We start from the raw sequence: 18,502 nt of genomic DNA, 5'->3' as shown, positions 1-18,502 counted from the left end.
AAAAAGTAAAATAAAAAAGTACTGAACTTCGAGGAAAATTCAAAACTGAAAGTCCCTCATCAAATGGCATATTCCTGACTTGGTACAGACATTTTCAAATGTAGAAAATGGTGGATTTAACCTGGTTTTACAGCGCTAAACCTCTTACTTTTATGACAGTCGCATCAAATTCCGTTATTTTTAAAACGATGCGTGAACAAAACAGACATAATCGGTAAAATAGTCAAAATATGGTTACAGCAGTCATCACTGTGATACAATCTCAAGACAAACAAACATTTACAAAATACACAAAAAGCATCTATCAAATTTGGGATTATTATACTCACTAGTATAATAGACCCATCTCAAATTAAACTAGAGGCTCTAAAGAGCCTGTGTCGCTCACCTTGGTCTATGTGCATATGAAACAAAGGACACAGATGGATTCACGACAAAATTGTGTTTTGGTGAACATTCTTGCTGCTTAAAATTATCTCTATCTATAATGATCTTGGCCCAATAGTTACAGAGGAAAATAATTTGTAAATTTTGTTTTTAAATTTACAAAATTCATGAAAATTGTTAAAAATTGACTTTAAAGGGCAATAACTCCTCAAGATGTCAATTGACCATTTTGGTCATTTGAATTATTTGTAGGTCTTACTTTGCAGTACATTATTGCTGTTTACAGATTTTCTTTATCTATAATAATATTGAAGATTATAACCAAAAGCTGCAAAATTTTCTAAAAATTACCAATTCAGGGGTAGCAACTCAACAACGGGTTGTCAGTTTTGTCTGATAATTTCAGGGCAGATAGATCTTAACTAAAGGGACCATTTTATCCTGTCAAATTTGCTCTAAATTCTTTGGTTTTAGAGATATAAAACAAAAACGGCAATTTACCCCTATATATTATTTTTAGGTATGTCGGCCATCTTGGTTCATAAGAGGGGTCATCGGACACATTTTTTAAATGAGATACCCTGAAAATGATTGTGGACAAGTTTGGTTAAATTTGTCTCACTAGTTTCAGAGGAGAAGATTTTTGTAAAAGATTACCAAAATTTACGAAAAATTGTTAAAAATTGACTATAAAGGGTAATAACTCCTTGAGGAGTCAATTGACCATTTTGGTCATGTTGACTTATGTGTAGACCTTACTTTACTGAACATTATTTATGTTAACAGTTAATCTCTATCTATAATAATATTCAAGAAAATAACACAAAACTGCAAAATATCCTTTAAATTACCGATTCAGGGAAAGCAACCCAACTATGGGTTGTCCGATCTGTCTGAAAATTTAAGGGTAGATAGATCTTAACCTAATGCTTTAGTTTTAGAGATATAAGCCAAAAACTGCATTTTATCCCTATTTTCTATTTTTAGCCATGTCGGCCATGTTGGTTGGCTGGCCGGATCATCGGACACATTTTTAAAACTACAATGATGATTGTGGCCATGTTTGATTAAATTTGGCCTATTAGTTTCAGAGGAGAAGATTTTTGAAAAAGTTAACGACGGACGCCAAGTGATTAGAAAAGCTCACTTGGCCCTTTTGGGCCAGGTGAGCAAAAAACACATTCCTTGTTTCGCGTGTTGGGTGTCAGAAGATGCAAACGTCACAAAAAAGAAATTTTGTCGTCCAATGTCAATTTAAAACAATTATAATTTCACATGAAGAATGGTGGTATGCAGTGGTATAAAATCAAAAGTAATGTTAGAATTAATTACAGAAACAGACCGAGATTAAAAATTATCCAGCAGTTCTTTAGCATTTTTAAGAATCCATATGGTTAATGCTACTACGCGAATGAAATAGATTTGTCGTTTGTCGTTCAAAGTATTGTCAAATTTATAATAAAACAATAACATAATGACATATAATAGATCAATAACATAATGCCGGGATCTTTTAAAAGTACAGAGTCACGTTAAAAGAAACAAGGAAACACAAAAAGTCGCATATACAAAACACCAGCAAAAATGAAAGATATTACAAACACATTGACGGGATGTATAAGTACCGAGCCACGTCAAATGAATATCACATAAAACAGACCAAACAGTAAAAGTAATATTAATAATTGAACAAAGATAAATAAAAGAACAATATAACACGCAGTAAATATTATAAACAACGTCAATACGCAGAATATATACATAAAGACCATCATGTATTATTTGTGAAGTCGATATGGAATATTTGTCAACAAGGTCTTGGTACCTTCCAATGAACTTTTTTAGAAAAAGAACGAGACGTTCTTTGTCATACCCCTTGTTCATAAACTTTCAGCTCAGACATTGATGACGTTTTACAAAGTCTGAGTAGGAGCTTCAAGCTCTTGAATATCGAATATGTTGGGAAATGTATATCCCATATGCCGGTGAAGTTGGTATATTGTTACTATTGTACATCACATAATGAAGTGAAGGATTTCAGAGAAGAACAGACTTATAATATTAAGTGTAAAACAAACGGAGATTAATGCAAAACTCAGATTTCAGCAAAGGAGACCTATAAAAATTAAAAACACTTGCATCTATTTGAATACCGCCTTCTACCGTTTCATTAACACTTTATACACACGATTTAAAAGAGTAAACAAATGGAGAATAATCTGAATTCAATCAAAGGATTTTTGCAAGGGTTATAAAGCTATAAAACATTAGAAAAGTATATTTAAACATAACATTTTTTATATAACCACTGTCATACAAGTGGGAAGTTTTGCTAGCTAAAACACACCAGGTTTTATCCACCATTTTCGACATAAGGAAATGTATGTATCAATTAAGGATAAATAAATTTCAAAGATCTTTTAGTACACTTTATACAAGTATTCCACATTCCAAACTAAAAGATAAATTGAAAGAGTTGGTATTGCTTTGTTTCATAAAAAAGAATGGCTAACGAAGATACAAGTATCTTGTCTTGGGAAGGGATAAATCCTACTTTGTGAAGGACCACTCTGATTCAAACAAAAAATTCTCTGAAACTGACATTATGAAGATGCTTAATTTCTTGATTTACAACATATTTGTTACGTTCGGAGGACGTGTTTTTCAATAGATGATCGGAATTCCGATGGGAACGAATTGTGCCCCTCTTCTTGTCGACTTGTTTCTTTATTATTATGAGGCTGACTTCATACAAGAACTTCTTAGGAAGAAAGATAAGAAGTTAGCAATATCCTTTAACTCTACTTTCCGCTATATATATGATGTTCTTTCGTTAAATAATTCAAAATTTAGTAACTATGTCGAACGCATCTATCCCATTGAACTAGAGATAAAGGATACAACAGATACAGTTAAGTCGGTCTCATATCTTCACTTACATCTAGAAATTGACAATGAGGGTCGATTGAAAACAAAACTTTACGACAAAAGAGATGATTTCAGCTTTCTAATTGTGAACTTTCCATTTCTAAGTAGCAACATTCCAGCAGCACCTGCATACGGTGTATATATCTCCCAATTCATACCCGTGCTTGCATTTCCTATCATGATTTTCTTAAAGGTTGTTACTCACAAGGAGGCTATTAAATCAAGAATTTCATGTCGTGGCGCTGCAAAGATGTGTCATGGGTTCGTTGTGACCAGGGCTTAAAAGACTTGAAAATATTAAAAATCATCACAACTTTTATATTTTCAAGCCAATTTAATTGTTTTATTTAATATATTTTTAGCTCACCTGGCCCAAAGGACCAAGTGAGCTTTTCTCATCACTTGGCGTCCGGCGTCGTCCGTCGTCGTTACCTTTTACAAAAATCTTCTCCTCTGAAACTAATGGGCCAAATTTAACCAAACTTAGCCACAATCATCATTGGTGTATCTAGTTTAAAAAATGTGTCCGGTGAGCCGGCCAACCAACCAAGATGGCCGCCATGGTTAAAAAAAGAATATAGGGGTAAAATGTAGATTTTGGCTTATGTCTCTGAAACCAAAGCATTTAGAGAAAAATTGTTTATCAGGTGTAGATCTATGTGCCCTGAAATTTTCAGATGAATCGGACAACCCATTGTTAGGTTGCTGCCCCTGAATTGGTAATTTTAAGTGCCGGTTTTGGTTATTATCTTGAATATTATTGGATTTCGAAGTGCATTTTGTTTCGTCCCTGCAGAATAGGATAATTATTCAATCGCTCTTTAGGAATATTCATGTAAAATATTTTGACAACTTATCGATGGAAATTTCAAATAAAAAGAAAGATAAGAAAACTTACCTAACCTATTCTTAAACACATGTTAATACACACCTTGCTTGTATAATAATAATACACCTGTTTAAACACACCTTGATTGTATAATAACAATTAGATGTTATAGTATTACATAACTTTAATAACTATGTCACTGTGAAGGAATGTTCATTACTCGAGATGGCTTGTAAAACTAAGATTTGTTGGCAGTACTGGTCACAGCTTTTTTTTTATTCTCATTAGTTTTAATATTTACACACAGATAGATTCAAAGATATATATCTATCTGTGTGTAAATATTTATTCAAAGATATATATTGTTCAACTAGATAGGTTCAAAGATCAATTCAAAGATATATATTGTTCAACAAGATAGGTTCAAAGATAAATTCAAAGATATATATTGTTCAACAAGATAGGTTCAAAGATAAGTTCAACAAGATAGGTTCAAAGATAAATTCAAAGATATATATTGTTCAACAAGATAGGTTCGAATATAAATTCAAAGATATATATTGTTCAAAAAGATAGGTTCAAAGATAAATTCAAAGATATATATTGTTTAACTAGATAGGTTCAAAGATAAATTCAAAGATATATATTGTTCAACTAGATAGGTTCAAAGATAAATTCAAAGATATATATTGTTTAACTAGATAGGTTCAAAGATAAATTCAAAGATATATATTGTTCAACTAGATAGGTTCAAAGATAAATTCAAAGATATATATTGTTCAACTAGATAGGTTCAAAGATAAATTCAAAGATATATATTGTTTAACTAGATAGGTTCAAAGATATATATTGTTTAACTAGATAGGTTCAAAGATATATATTGTTCAACTAGATAGGTTCAAAGATAAATTCAAGGATATATATTGTTCAACTAGATAGGTTCAAAGATATATATTGTTCAACAAGATAGGTTCAAAGATAAATTCAAAGATATATATTGTTCAACAAGATAGGTTCAAAGATAAATTCAAAGATATATATTGTTCAACAAGATAGGTTCAAAGATAAATTCAAAGATATATATTGTTCAACAAGATAGGTTCAAAGATAAATTCAAAGATATATATTGTTCAACAAGATAGGTTCAAAGATAAGTTCAACAAGATAGGTTCAAAGATAAATTCAAAGATATATATTGTTCAACAAGATAGGTTCAAAGATAAGTTCAACAAGATAGGTTCAAAGATAAATTCAAAGATATATATTGTTCAACAAGATAGGTTCAAAGATAAATTCAAAGATATATATTGTTTAACAAGATAGGTTCAAATATAAATTTATATATTGTTCAAGAAGATAGGTTCAAAGATAAATTCAAAGATATATATTGTTCAACAAGATAGGTTCAAAGATAAATTCAAAGATATATATTGTTTAACTAGATAGGTTCAAAGATAAATTCAAAGATATATATTGTTCAACTAGATAAGTTCAAAGATAAATTAAAAGATATATATTGTTTAACTAGATAGGTTCAAAGATATATATTGTTTAACTAGATAGGTTCAAAGATATATATTGTTCAACTAGATAGGTTCAAAGATAAATTCAAAGATATATATTGTTCAACTAGATAGGTTCAAAGATAAATTCAAAGATATATATTGTTTAACTAGATAGGTTCAAGGATATATATTGTTTAACTAGATAGGTTCAAAGATATATATTGTTCAACTAGATAGGTTCAAAGATGAATTCAAAGATATATATTGTTCAACTAGATAGGTTCAAAGATAAATTCAAAGATATATATTGTTCAACTAGATAGGTTCAAAGATAAATTCAAAGATATATATTGTTTAACTATAGATAGATTCATAGATAACTCCTTGTTTGAATAGATCATTTTTGTGGCTACCTGTGGCTACCTGTGGCTACCTGTGGCAACCTATATGGGCGTTTTTACCAATAAAAACGTGATTTCTTGTCACAGCCACTTTAAAAAAAAATGTGTTTGATCTTTACAAGTAATTTTTTGTGCAGTCAGTACATTGAATTAGATTTAACATTTTTAAGCAAAGAAACAGTCTATTTTTAGAGGGATTGATAAGATATTGATTCCTGAATGCCGGGTCCAAAACAACCAAAATGGCATGTCCCTAGACCGCCTGTTCAACATTCAGACTCTAAAATATCGTAAAAAATGTAGAAATAAATGTTATTTTTACTTAATATAAGTTCTTTAATAATTCAAAAGTATGTTTATAGCCAACATATTTTAATAAACAGCTTTCAACATAGGATTTTTAGTTTCAGAAGGTGTGTCCCTGACAAAATGTCCACTACGAAACGAAGTTTTTAAAATTTGCTGATAAACAGTTTGATAAAATCCATGTAATTATGTTTGCAACAGATATAAACAGTAGAGTCTTACAAAAGAAGTGACGCTTTTGTAACGGCAGTTAAACTGTTGGTAAGAAAAATTGAGCACATCAAGTGGACCAGAGTGATACCGTATGTTTTTATACACTACAAAACGGGTAAAATCTCCTTCAGTATCTGGTTTTAAAATTATGAAAAAAATATCAGTGTACAGCTTAATACATGCTTTGATGAATACAATCAGTCTTGTTATTATTGTAATATAGGGATTGTGGGGAAGAAATAAAACATGTGAATATGTCCCCTACGAAACAATTTTAAGTATGAGAGAACTTGAAACGTTTCGTAGTGGACACTACCACTACCATGCAGTCTATTTTTATTCTTTTTTCAATTATATTCGTGCAAAACAAGGGTTAGTTTCATGTAATTTTTAGTATGTTTTTATTAACATAGAATAGGGTTGATGTCAACTACGAAACTTTTTGTCCACTACGAAACGGTATTGTCAACTACCGTAAACGCATCAAAATGTCCACTACGTAATATGAGTTGTACCTTCATATGTGAAGTACTATCTAATCTTTACCAATAAAAAATGGTTCTCCAATTCAGAAAAAAATGAGATCTTTAAGTAAACAAACTGGAATGTCTATAAGAGACATTTAAAATTGCAATAAGATGTGTGTTTAAAAGCAGTTTCGTAGTGGACAAATGTCCCCTACGAAACAGTACACAAATTATAAAAATAATATCATTTTAAAGAGTATTTAAGATTGCACTTTTTGTTTACAAACAGTTCTATAATAGAGGTATTCAAAATAACTCTTGAAATTTTTAGGTCTGAAAGTCACGCTTTTATTGAAAAACGCCCATATATAACTATATATAGAGAGATAGATGGATGATCCTGGGATACAGCGATCAACTATATTAAGTTAGCTGTTGGCCCCTGAGATACAGCGATCCACAAAATGTACTTTATCACTTAAATATAGACCAACTGTAGCCGTAGTTTATCACACGCAGAGAAGTTGCCAAACAAAACAACAACAAATGCTTTTATAAATCTAACGTCTAACTGACTCAGTCTGTAATTATTGGCAGCAAACGGTTAATCATCAATGTAGACAATTTTTTGCAAACTGGAACCTCACGAGTATAAACATGTGTCGTCGTGTCATAGGTTTTGTTTGTCATATTTATATAATTCGATTGGCGTGACACGCGTATATTGTAACGTGTTTTCGGTTTCTATATTTGGAACACCAACAACACTACAACTTGACAAATTCAAAACATATTCAAGGTCGCGTTAAAAGAGTCAAACGTTAGAACAAATTTAAAAAAAAACTAACCTGTCACATGCGACTGTCATGTGTTATTGGTCGTTATTATTACAAACCAGCGAGTTAAAATTAGCAGGGTTTTTATCATGAATTCTATAGATATGAAATGCTTGTTAAAAACAATCAAAATGTTACAATTTCAACATATAAAACATCAACCAAAAACTATTTACTAGTTAGTTTTAGTATTGAAAGGAATTCAATAATTTTTGTTTATGATTCAAGCAATAACCAGAACCATGACTTCGGAAAATACAATTTCAATCTTGGCATCTGGGGTTGAGCACGGAATTTATAGTCTGGTTATATCTAGACCCAAATCTACTTTGGGACAGGGGAGGTAATCAAATAAACAAGCAGACAGCTGACAGATCAAATTTTTTAAGTATCTGAAATAATATACGTGGTATTAGTTGATCTTTTTCAAATACATGGACCCTTTTTCTTCCCATTGCTTTTACTTTTGTCAGAACGTCCAGTGCCTTTGGATTTTCACTACCAAGATGAAAGCCACAGTAAAGAACTGCTTATATGATAATGGAACACATTTAATATGTTATCTGTACAATAATTTAATAGCATATATATATAGTAATTAATAAATATCAGAGGCGGATTTAGGGAGGGGCGCCCCCCTCCTTTTGAGAAAAAAATTTGGTTGATTATATAGGGAATCACTGAAGCATGGCGGGAGCGGGTCCCCTCTTAGGCAGCCAGTGCGCCCCCACTTATGAAAATTTCTAGATCCACCACTGAATATTGTACACAGCTTTAATCGTTTTTTTTTTTAATTTTCAGTTCACTGAATATTATGATATTTTGCGGTCTCACTAATTAGCGACAAGAAGAATAATATTAGGGACAAAAAGCGACAAGAATTTTTTTTTTTTATTAAAATTACTTATTCCAAATAAATATTAAAAGAATATGCAAAAGAAAAACAATTATAATGACAGGAAAGTTAATATTGATAGAAGAAAAAAATGAAACTTAGATCTAATTCAGTTGCTACATTTATTTACATGATATTTTATTATGTATAACAGCAAGTATTACCTTTACCCTGTTGTATTATGGTATTAATTTTACTTGTGTTTTAGAACAATAATATATTTGTCTTTTAATTTGTTTTTAAAACTATCTTTGTACAATATATATAATAAACTTGCAAAATGCATTATTTGTGCATGATTGCCCAGAAAATACATACCATACACAAATTGTGAAATACAAAGAACTAAAATCAAACAAAAGGAAAACACAATTAAAATGTGAATATTTTTTATCATTTTATTTAGTGTATTGCCTCATTTAACGATATTCATCATGTTTATAAATATTGATTGAAGATTAAAGGAAATTGATGACAATCTTGAGTTTTCAACAGGTGTTCACTATTTAACAATGATTGTATATTCTGGCGCGTACCAAGTTGAAGGTGTTAATTGGATGTTATTGTAGCAATAAAACAAGGGACGCGCCTCGTTAGTCTCATTTGATGTTTTACATTGTGTATTACCTTAGGGTGAAGCCACAGCTAACATTGGTCCTATCAGGAAAAATTAATTGTGAAGTTAGAAAGGAAATAATATTTCATGTTTTTGTTTCAATAAATCCTGTAAAGGAAAGGTGAAAAAACTTTGTTTTTATTTTCATTTTATAGCGTGTGCATTTCCTTTGCTCTTACAAATGTTTAATTTCTTCATCTATGAATATAATAATAAAAACTACACAATCCCTTCCTCGCAAATGTTTAATTTCTTCACCTATGAATATAATAATAAAAACTACACAATCCCTTCCTCGCAAATGTTTAATTTCTTCACCTATCAATATAATAATAAAAACTACACAATCCCTTCCTCGCAAATGTTTAATTTCTTCACCTATCAATGTAATAATAAAAACTACACAATCCCTTCCTCGCAAATGTTTAATTTCTTCACCTATCAATGTAATAATAAAAACTACACAATCCCTTCCTCGCAAATGTTTAATTTCTTCACCTATCAATGTAATAATAAAAACTACACAATCCCTTCCTCGCAAATGTTTAATTTCTTCACCTATCAATGTAATAATAAAAACTACACAATCCCTTCCTCACAAATGTTTAATTTCTTCACCTATCAATATAATAATAAAAACTACACAATCCCTTCCTCGCAAATGTTTAATTTCTTCACCTATCAATGTAATAATAAAAACTACACAATCCCTTCCTCGCAAATGTTTAATTTCTTCACCTATCAATGTAATAATAAAAACTACACAATCCCTTCCTCACAAATGTTTAATTTCTTCACCTATCAATATAATAATAAAAACTACACAATCCCTTCCTCGCAAATGTTTAATTTCTTCACCTATCAATGTAATAATAAAAACTACACAATCCCTTCCTCGCAAATGTTTAATTTCTTCACCTATCAATGTAATAATAAAAACTACACAATCCCTTCCTCGCAAATGTTTAATTTCTTCACCTATCAATGTAATAATAAAAACTACACAATCCCTTCCTCGCAAATGTTTAATTTTTTCACCTATCAATGTAATAATAAAAACTACACAATCCCTTCCTCGCAAATGTTTAATTTCTTCACCTATCAATGTAATAATAAAAACTACACAATCCCTTCCTAGCAAATGTTTAATTTCTTCACCTATCAATATAATAATAAAACTTATAAATTTATTTCTGCCCAAATATTAAAAATGACTAAATGCATATTTTTTTTTATCTAATAAAAAAAAAATGTTTTCTTGTCGCTAAATAGCTTCTTGTCGCTTCTTGTTGCAAAAAATATTCTTCTTGTTGCTTCTTGACTCTCTTTGTCGCTTCTTGATGCTTCTTGTCGCTAATTAGTGAGACCCATATTTTGTTTAAATTTGTTTAAATTTGTATATTGTATCTGTATATAGTCCAGTCAATCTATCATAAATTTGACCCTAACCTTAAAGTTATTGCAACAGAAGATTTTAAAGTTTTAATCTTTAGTATTAAACCCCAAATATACACAGAAAAAAGTCCCATACAATCTTATTTGAGGAAGACTAAAAAAAATCACCATTCAAAATTCATATGGAGATTTGCATTGAAAAGGGAGATAACTCTGCAAAAAAGGCAGAAATATCAATAAAAATTGATACAAAATTATAACTTTACCGCTTCTATTCATCAGAATGTAATGATTCTTGATTTTTAAGCCATCTTTAGAGTATAACAAACAATTCTAAAGGTGTTTTCCTATCTTTTATCATGCTATAATCTAGATTTCGTAATTCATTAGTTGACCATTTATTGAATTTTCAACATATCGAGGTAAAGAATCTCAAATTTAATAAAAATAATTAAGCATGTATTCTTTTTGTAGTTTAAAGTTTCTTTTGAGATTCTGAAAAAATATAATATACGGTACAGATATAAACAATACCAAATTTTAACATTATTTTTTCAAATGGTCACAAAGCTACATATTTGCAATTTCTTTAATGAAAAATGCACACAAAAAAATAAAACTACACATAACACTTCCGTTTTGTACATTTCAGTAGCAAGTAAGTAAGTAAGTAATTTTTATTGGTTTGAAATCCAAAATTACAGGATCGATACCAAGACAATACAAAACATAAATATATATATATATGAGGAGGTGGTACCTCAAAGTTATTAAGTACTTAATAAAGCATTTCTAGAAATGTACATGTCGCTTATAAATTTAACAATAATTCTAATTATATCAGTCTCACCACACATATACAGAAATTTAAATCTTGCTTCATTAGTCATTTAAAAAAGATGGAACTATTTCACTAATTTTGTAAAACAATTGGTCTCTATTTATATTTAGTTTTGTACATAGGTAGCAGAAGATTATATAATTTAGTCAAATACAAACTTATAACCCCATCAAAGTATCATACTTTACATAAATTTTAAGAAAATCAACCAAAAACTAACCCAAAAAAGACTCATTTTTGCGTATTTATCTCCCCTTCCAATGTTAATTTCCATAGGAAATTAAAAATGCTGATTTTGAGTTTTCCTCAAGTTATATTTTATGGGACTTTTTTCTATGTATATTAAGGGCTTAATGCTATAGATTAGAACTAAAACATTTTCTGTTGCAATTTGTTTGGGGTTAAATCTTACTTTGACTGGACTAATAAGTATGGTGGGTCTTGTGGATACCAGTACTGGCTTTTATACAACAGTATTGTAATGTAAGGTCACAGTCACCAAGTTGATTATATAAATGGAAAAGCAAGAGATTGGTTTTGCTTTTTTCAGAGAATGGGTGGGTGTACAGAGAAAATTGGCAAAGTCAGAAAGGATATCACTAGCTTGGAGTCTTAAAGGAATGAGCCAAACAAATAGGTTTTCATATATTTAAGATCAGAATCAGGTAAAAAAAAATCATACTTGATAATTGTTATAAAATGAACTATCTCCCATTTCATGTTTTTTTTTAGTGATATGAAACTAGTTTCCTGTAGTTTTAATGTTAAATCAAAATTATTGAACCAATCAAGGATTTGTAAAGTTAAATATAAATCTGACTATACAAGTCCTTGAACCAATGCTATTAAACTAAGTCCTGTATGCACACATACAAATGTATAACCTATCATCGCTAATAGTTCACTCTGGAATTGTTGATTGCTGCTTACCGAGCATACAAGCCAGTCAAGGTTGTTAAAAACTTCCATTTGTTGTTGTTGTTGTATTGCTGCTTATAAACTTGTGATATTGTTACAGAAGTTTAAGAGAACATGACATTGATATAAAAAACAATCAATGACTTTAATATCCTTAAAAAAGGCTTGTTATTTTGTCTTTTGAATAGAGTTGTCTCATTGGCAATCATACCACATCTTCTTTTTATGCCCCATTTATGGGCATTGTTTTCTGGTCTGGGCATCTTTTAGTTCGTCCGTTTGTCTGTCCCGCTTCAGGTTAAAGTTTTTGGTTGAGGAAGTTTTTGGATGAAGTTGAAGTACAATCAACTTGAAACATGTTCCCCATGATAAGATCTTTCTAATTTCAATGCCAAATTAGAGATTTTATCTCATTTTCACGGTCAACAGAACATAGAAAATGATAGTGCGGATGGGGCATCCGTGTACTAGGGACACATTCTTGTTTATATTGTCATAAAAATTTTGATTTTTTTTTTTAACAAACTTAAATATATTTCTACTAATATTAAATCATATCAAGGATTTTTATACTGTAAAATTTTCGTGGAGGATTTAATTTCGTTTATGTCGTGGAAGGAATATATCCAGGAAATTAAAACCTCCACGAAAACTTAACCTACATGTTATATTATATCACTTCTATTTACTGAAAACCACGAAATTAAATCCCAATGAAATCTTATGTAGAGACAAAACCAGGAAATTTTAACCCCACGAAAATTAATGTTTCCACAGAAGTTACAAATACTTGCTCATATCAATCTTATTTGTATGTAACTTATCCAGAAAATGTTATTTCATAAATTTATAATTCCATGTGATATGACATGTATGAGAAATCAATGGTTAAGAACTTAAGAAATATTACAGTATTATACCTCCTTTTTAGCTCACCTGGCCCGAAGGGCCAAGTGAGCTTTTCCCATCACTTTGCGTCCGGCGTCCGTCGTCCGGCGTCGTCGTCCGTCGTCGTTAACTTTTACAAAAATCTTCTCCTCTGAAACTACTGGGCCAAATTAAACCAAACTTGGCCACAATCATCATTGGGGTATCTAGTTCAAAAAATGTGTGGCGTGACCCGGCCAACCAACCAAGATGGCCGCCATGGCTAAAAATAGAACATAGGGGTAAAATGCAGTTTTTGGCTTATAACTCAAAAACCTAAACATTTAGAGCAAATCTGACATGGGTAAAATTGTTTATCAGGTCAAGATCTATCTGCCCTGTAATTTTCAGATGAATCGGACAACCCGTTGTTGGGTTGCTGCCCCTGAATTGGTAATTTTAAGGAAATTTTTCTGTTTTTGGTTATTATCTTGAATATTATTATAGATAGAGATTAACTGTAAACAGCAATAATGTTCAGCAAAGTAAGATTTACAAATAAGTCAACATGACCGAAAAGGTCAGTTGACCCCTTTAGGAGTTATTGCCCTTTATAGTCAATTTTTAACCATTTTTCGTAAATCTTAGTAATCTTTTACAAAAATCTTCTTCTCTGAAACTACTGGGCCAAATTAAACCAAACTTGGCCACAATCACAATTTGGGTATCTAGTTTAAAAAATGTGTGGCGTGACCCGGCCAACCAACCAAGATGGCCGCCACAGCTAAAAATAGAACATAGAGGTAAAATTCAGTTTTTGGCTTATAACTCAAAAACCAAAGCATTTAGAGCAAATCTGACATGAAGTAAAATTGATTATCAGGTCAAGATCTATCTGCCCTGATATTTACAGATGAATCAGACAACCTGTTAGCGGGTTGCTGCCACTGAATTGGTAATTTTAAGGAAATTTTTCTGTTTTTGGTTATTTATCTTGAATATTATTATAGATAGAGATAAACTGTAAACAGCAATAATGTTCAGCAAAGTAAGATTTACAAATAAGTCAACATGACTGAAATGGTCAGTTGACCCCTTTAGGAGTTATTGCCCTTTATAGTCAATTTTTAACCATTTTTCGTAAATCTTAGTAATCTATTACAAAAATCTTCTCCTCTGAAACCACTGGGCCAAATTAAACCAAACTTGGCCACAATCATCATTGGGGTTTCTAGTTTAAAAAATGTGTGGCGTGACCCTGTCAACCAACCAAGATGGCCGCCACGGCTAAAAATAGAACATAGGGGTAAAATTCAGTTTTTGGCTTATAACTCAAAAACCAAAGCATTTAGAGCAAATCTGATATCAGTAAAAATGATAGTCAGGTCAAGATCTATCTGCCCTGAAATTTTCAGATGAATCGGACGACCTGTTGTTGGGTTGCTGCCCCTGAATTGGTAATTTTAAGGAAATTTTGCTGTTTTTGGTTATTATCTTGAATATTATTATAGATAGAGATAAACTGTAAACAGCAATAATGTTCAGCAAAGTAAGATTTACAAATAAGTCAACATGACTGAAATGGTCAGTTGACCCCTTTAGGAGTTATTGCCCTTTATAGTCCATTTTGAACCATTTTTCGTAAATCTTAGTTAACTTTTACAAAAATCTTCTCCTCTGAAACTACTGGGCCAAGTTCATTATAGATAGAGATAATTGTAAGCAGCAAGAATGTTCAGTAAAGTAAGATTTACAAACACATCACCATCACCAAAACACAATTTTGTCATGAATCCATCTGTGTCCTTTGTTTAATATTCACATAGACCAAGGTGAGCGACACAGATGCTATAATAAAAGTCTGTACACACATTTCAATCAATTCAGAAGTACAGTAAACCAACTATTTTGTTGTATGTCTTGCTATTTAGAGTTGTCATATAATGAAAATATCTTTAAGACCATACTTGAAACTGTACATGTGTGTAATCCTGTTTGATTGTTTTCTGTCTTTATGTCAAAAATAAACAAATTACAAAAAAAACACTTTTTTTTGCAAGTGATTTATTTTCATGAATTATATATAAATGTGAGAAGAAAACTAATGCGAATTATATTATTGCAAATTTTCAAACTGTGATTTTCTTTTATATGGTGGTACTGAACATGCATGAAATATTTGCCACTGGATGTAAAGCAGCCAACAATCAATCAATCTCATATACATATGAAAGCATAAACAAATACATTGTTACATAGTTGACTAGAAAGGGCTTAACACAAAGAAAAATTATCTGCAAAACTATCTTTTCAAATATTGCATTGTTCGACTATGAAGATTGTTGTCACGCATGTTAATCCTCACTATGTTTAATTGCTTGATATTTCTGTTTGCAGGATCTACACAATGAGTCTACATATGATAACACATGCTGTTATGTTTGCTGTCATTGCAACATTAGTAAAGAAATACTTCCAAATTCTTTATCAGCTGGATGATTTACAGGATAGATGTCTGTATGCAGAATGGGAGCATTCAAACAAAGCAGATTTAAATACACACAATACTCAAGATGAATCTCAAAGCAACATGAAATTCCATTCTTTTGAAACTTGTCAATCAAATTTTAAAACTCATGTTTGCCATTTTAAAAATCTATGTTATCAGCCAAAAGAAAATTTGTTTGTTTTTTTCTATAACGAGGATGAAATGAAATATAGTTCTTTGAACAGAAATAACATTCCATCACTTTCAACTCCAGCAGACTTCACAGGTCACGAACTACCACTTACATTTCTTAGTGAAAACTTTTCATCACAATTTAGTGTCAGATGGATAAATAAAACTAGTTACATTTTCAATCGTTTTAAGTCCGACAATCTCATGCATGTTATTCATGATGACTTACTGCCTTTACATTTCACAATGAAACATTTTGAAAATTTGAAATCAAAGACGGCTGCGTTGGATAAATTTGATGCACAGATTGTATTCATGGATGTCTGGCCTCCGGGAGATTACAGAGCATTGTATGAACTTTTTACAGGTTCTCAACCTCAGTATAAAATAGATCTACAAGAAATTGAACAACAGGATGGTCAAGAAGTAGAAGATGGGAGAGAACTTGTATGTTTCTCAAGTGCAATAGTCGGTCTTTTAACAGATACTTTATGGTATAATTACGGGTTCGTTGAGCCACAAGGCCCTATATTAGACTCCACAGTTAATGCTCATCAAATTAAATCTACTAGTCACTTTATTTTACATCATCTGGATTCAAAGGCTCAACATTTAACAGATTTTATAGTTTTAATATCCAGGAAAGAAAATCGTAGAATTATGAATGAAAATGATCTAGTCCAAACAATTTTACAAAAATTTTCAATGAAAGTTGTTACAATAAGTAGTGAAACACATTCATTAACAGATATGATATCCCTTGTTTCTGATGCTAAAGGTGTTATAGGAATGCATGGGTCATTGTTAATTCTGGCAATGTTTTTAAAACCAGGGTCTTTCTTAATAGAACTATTTCCCTATGCTGTGTCACCTGATCAATATACACCATACAAGACATTAGCCAACATCAAAGGTATGGATATAAATTATGTTTCTTGGGAAAATACAAATCAGAAATCTACAGTTGGTCATGTTGATTATCCACCAGAGCATGGGGGTCTGATGCATTTACAGTCAGAAGTTCAGAAGGAAATTATTAACCAGAAGAAAGTACCCAAACATTTATGTTGTGATGATCCTTCTTGGCTTTATCATATTTATCAGGACACTTTTGTAGATATCAGTGCAATTTTGAATTTAATCAAACCAGCCATGAATAATGGAAAGAATAAAAATATTAGACATTCTGAAAATCTTGAAACACCATCTGAAATTAAAAATGTCAACTGTCAAGTTATAAAGGAGAAAACTTGTTCACTTAACATATCATGGGAAATACCATGGAACATTCATTTCTTAACTTTTGAGAAACTCAACTATGAAATAATTCTTGAGGAGAGTGCTGCAGAAGCTTCTGTTAAATATGTAACAGACAAATTAAAATTAGATATACATGACAGAATAGACTGTGAAAAGGATTACATTGTTTGGGGAAAAGCTGTAGTAGATGGTATGTCACATGACAAATATACAAGTAAAGATTGTCATATGTAATGTGCAATGTAAATTCCATGGATACATTTTATTTTCTTACCTAGTCTTGTCATTGCTTGTTTTATACGTTTTGTTTATTTATCTTTTTGTGAATATTGTCACAATAATGTTATAAAAGATTACAATGTGTTATTGTTATAATTTATTAAATATTTCATCCTGCACCAATCCAAGGTGTCTGTTTAATGTTAATATTTCTTTTTCCTTTACCTAAAAAAATGGTTCAAGTTGGAGAAAACCTGGATTGAATGATTAGAATGGATCTTTGAATTTAATTGTTTTCAAGTATAATTAAAAAAAAAACATTGCAATAACAACAACAAAATACAATGACATTTAACTTTGGAATTTACAAAATCCAAGGGTATTAATTAAGCTGAAATAGATGAATTGTCTCCCTTTTAGAATTAAAATCTGATGTTTGTAACTGTAATGAGAACTAGTTCTATAATATACATACATTGAATAGAAGCAGCTTTTGCTAAAATTTGGTGTTATTCATTAATGTAAACAATATTTTATTATGAAAAATACAAGTATAATTATAAACACATTCACAATAAGGATTCAGAAACAAGCAACAATTGCTTATACATTATATAAATCTGTCTCCTCGATAAATTATATACATTATACACAAATGTATTTAATGTTTTTATGTTATTCATTGACTAGATATTAGCAAAGGTTCTAAAAATTCAAAAAAATAGGTGTTTTTATTGTTAATCCAGACAATTAGTTCAAGATGCAATAATTCTGATTTATTTGATTGATTGCATTTTGTTAGGATAAACTCTATTGGTGAATATTTCATACACAGCTACTTTTGCATAGGTACTATTTCTGTACTAAAAATCTGTAGTACTGGAAATCTACTTTTAATATTCAGTACTATTTTGTTACTTTAAAATTATTGTAATATTT

General features: G+C 30.6%; 1 protein-coding gene across 5 annotated transcripts; it reads left to right on the top strand.

Moving 5' to 3' along the window:
- Positions 1–8,207: 8,207 nt before the first annotated feature.
- LOC143080755 (protein O-linked-mannose beta-1,4-N-acetylglucosaminyltransferase 2-like) lies at positions 8,208–17,703 on the top strand. 5 transcript variants are annotated; one of them, XM_076256770.1, is made up of 3 exons: positions 8,208–8,281; positions 12,170–12,284; positions 15,802–17,703. In XM_076256770.1, exon 3 carries the CDS (start codon positions 15,812–15,814, stop codon positions 17,576–17,578), a length of 1,767 nt encoding a protein of 588 aa, XP_076112885.1. In that variant the 5' UTR covers positions 8,208–8,281; positions 12,170–12,284; positions 15,802–15,811; the 3' UTR covers positions 17,579–17,703. The 5 variants fall into 5 exon arrangements, with proteins under 5 accessions (XP_076112885.1, XP_076112887.1, XP_076112890.1 ...); XM_076256772.1 differs by having other exon boundaries at positions 8,210–8,260; XM_076256773.1 differs by having other exon boundaries at positions 8,268–8,390.
- Positions 17,704–18,502: the final 799 nt, after the last annotated feature.

The sequence above is a fragment of the Mytilus galloprovincialis genome, chromosome 6, assembly GCF_965363235.1.
Source record: "Mytilus galloprovincialis chromosome 6, xbMytGall1.hap1.1, whole genome shotgun sequence".
Lineage (NCBI taxonomy): Eukaryota > Metazoa > Mollusca > Bivalvia > Mytilida > Mytilidae > Mytilus > Mytilus galloprovincialis.
Note: the sequence above shows the minus strand (reverse complement) of the source record. Positions and strands in the feature narration are given on the sequence as shown.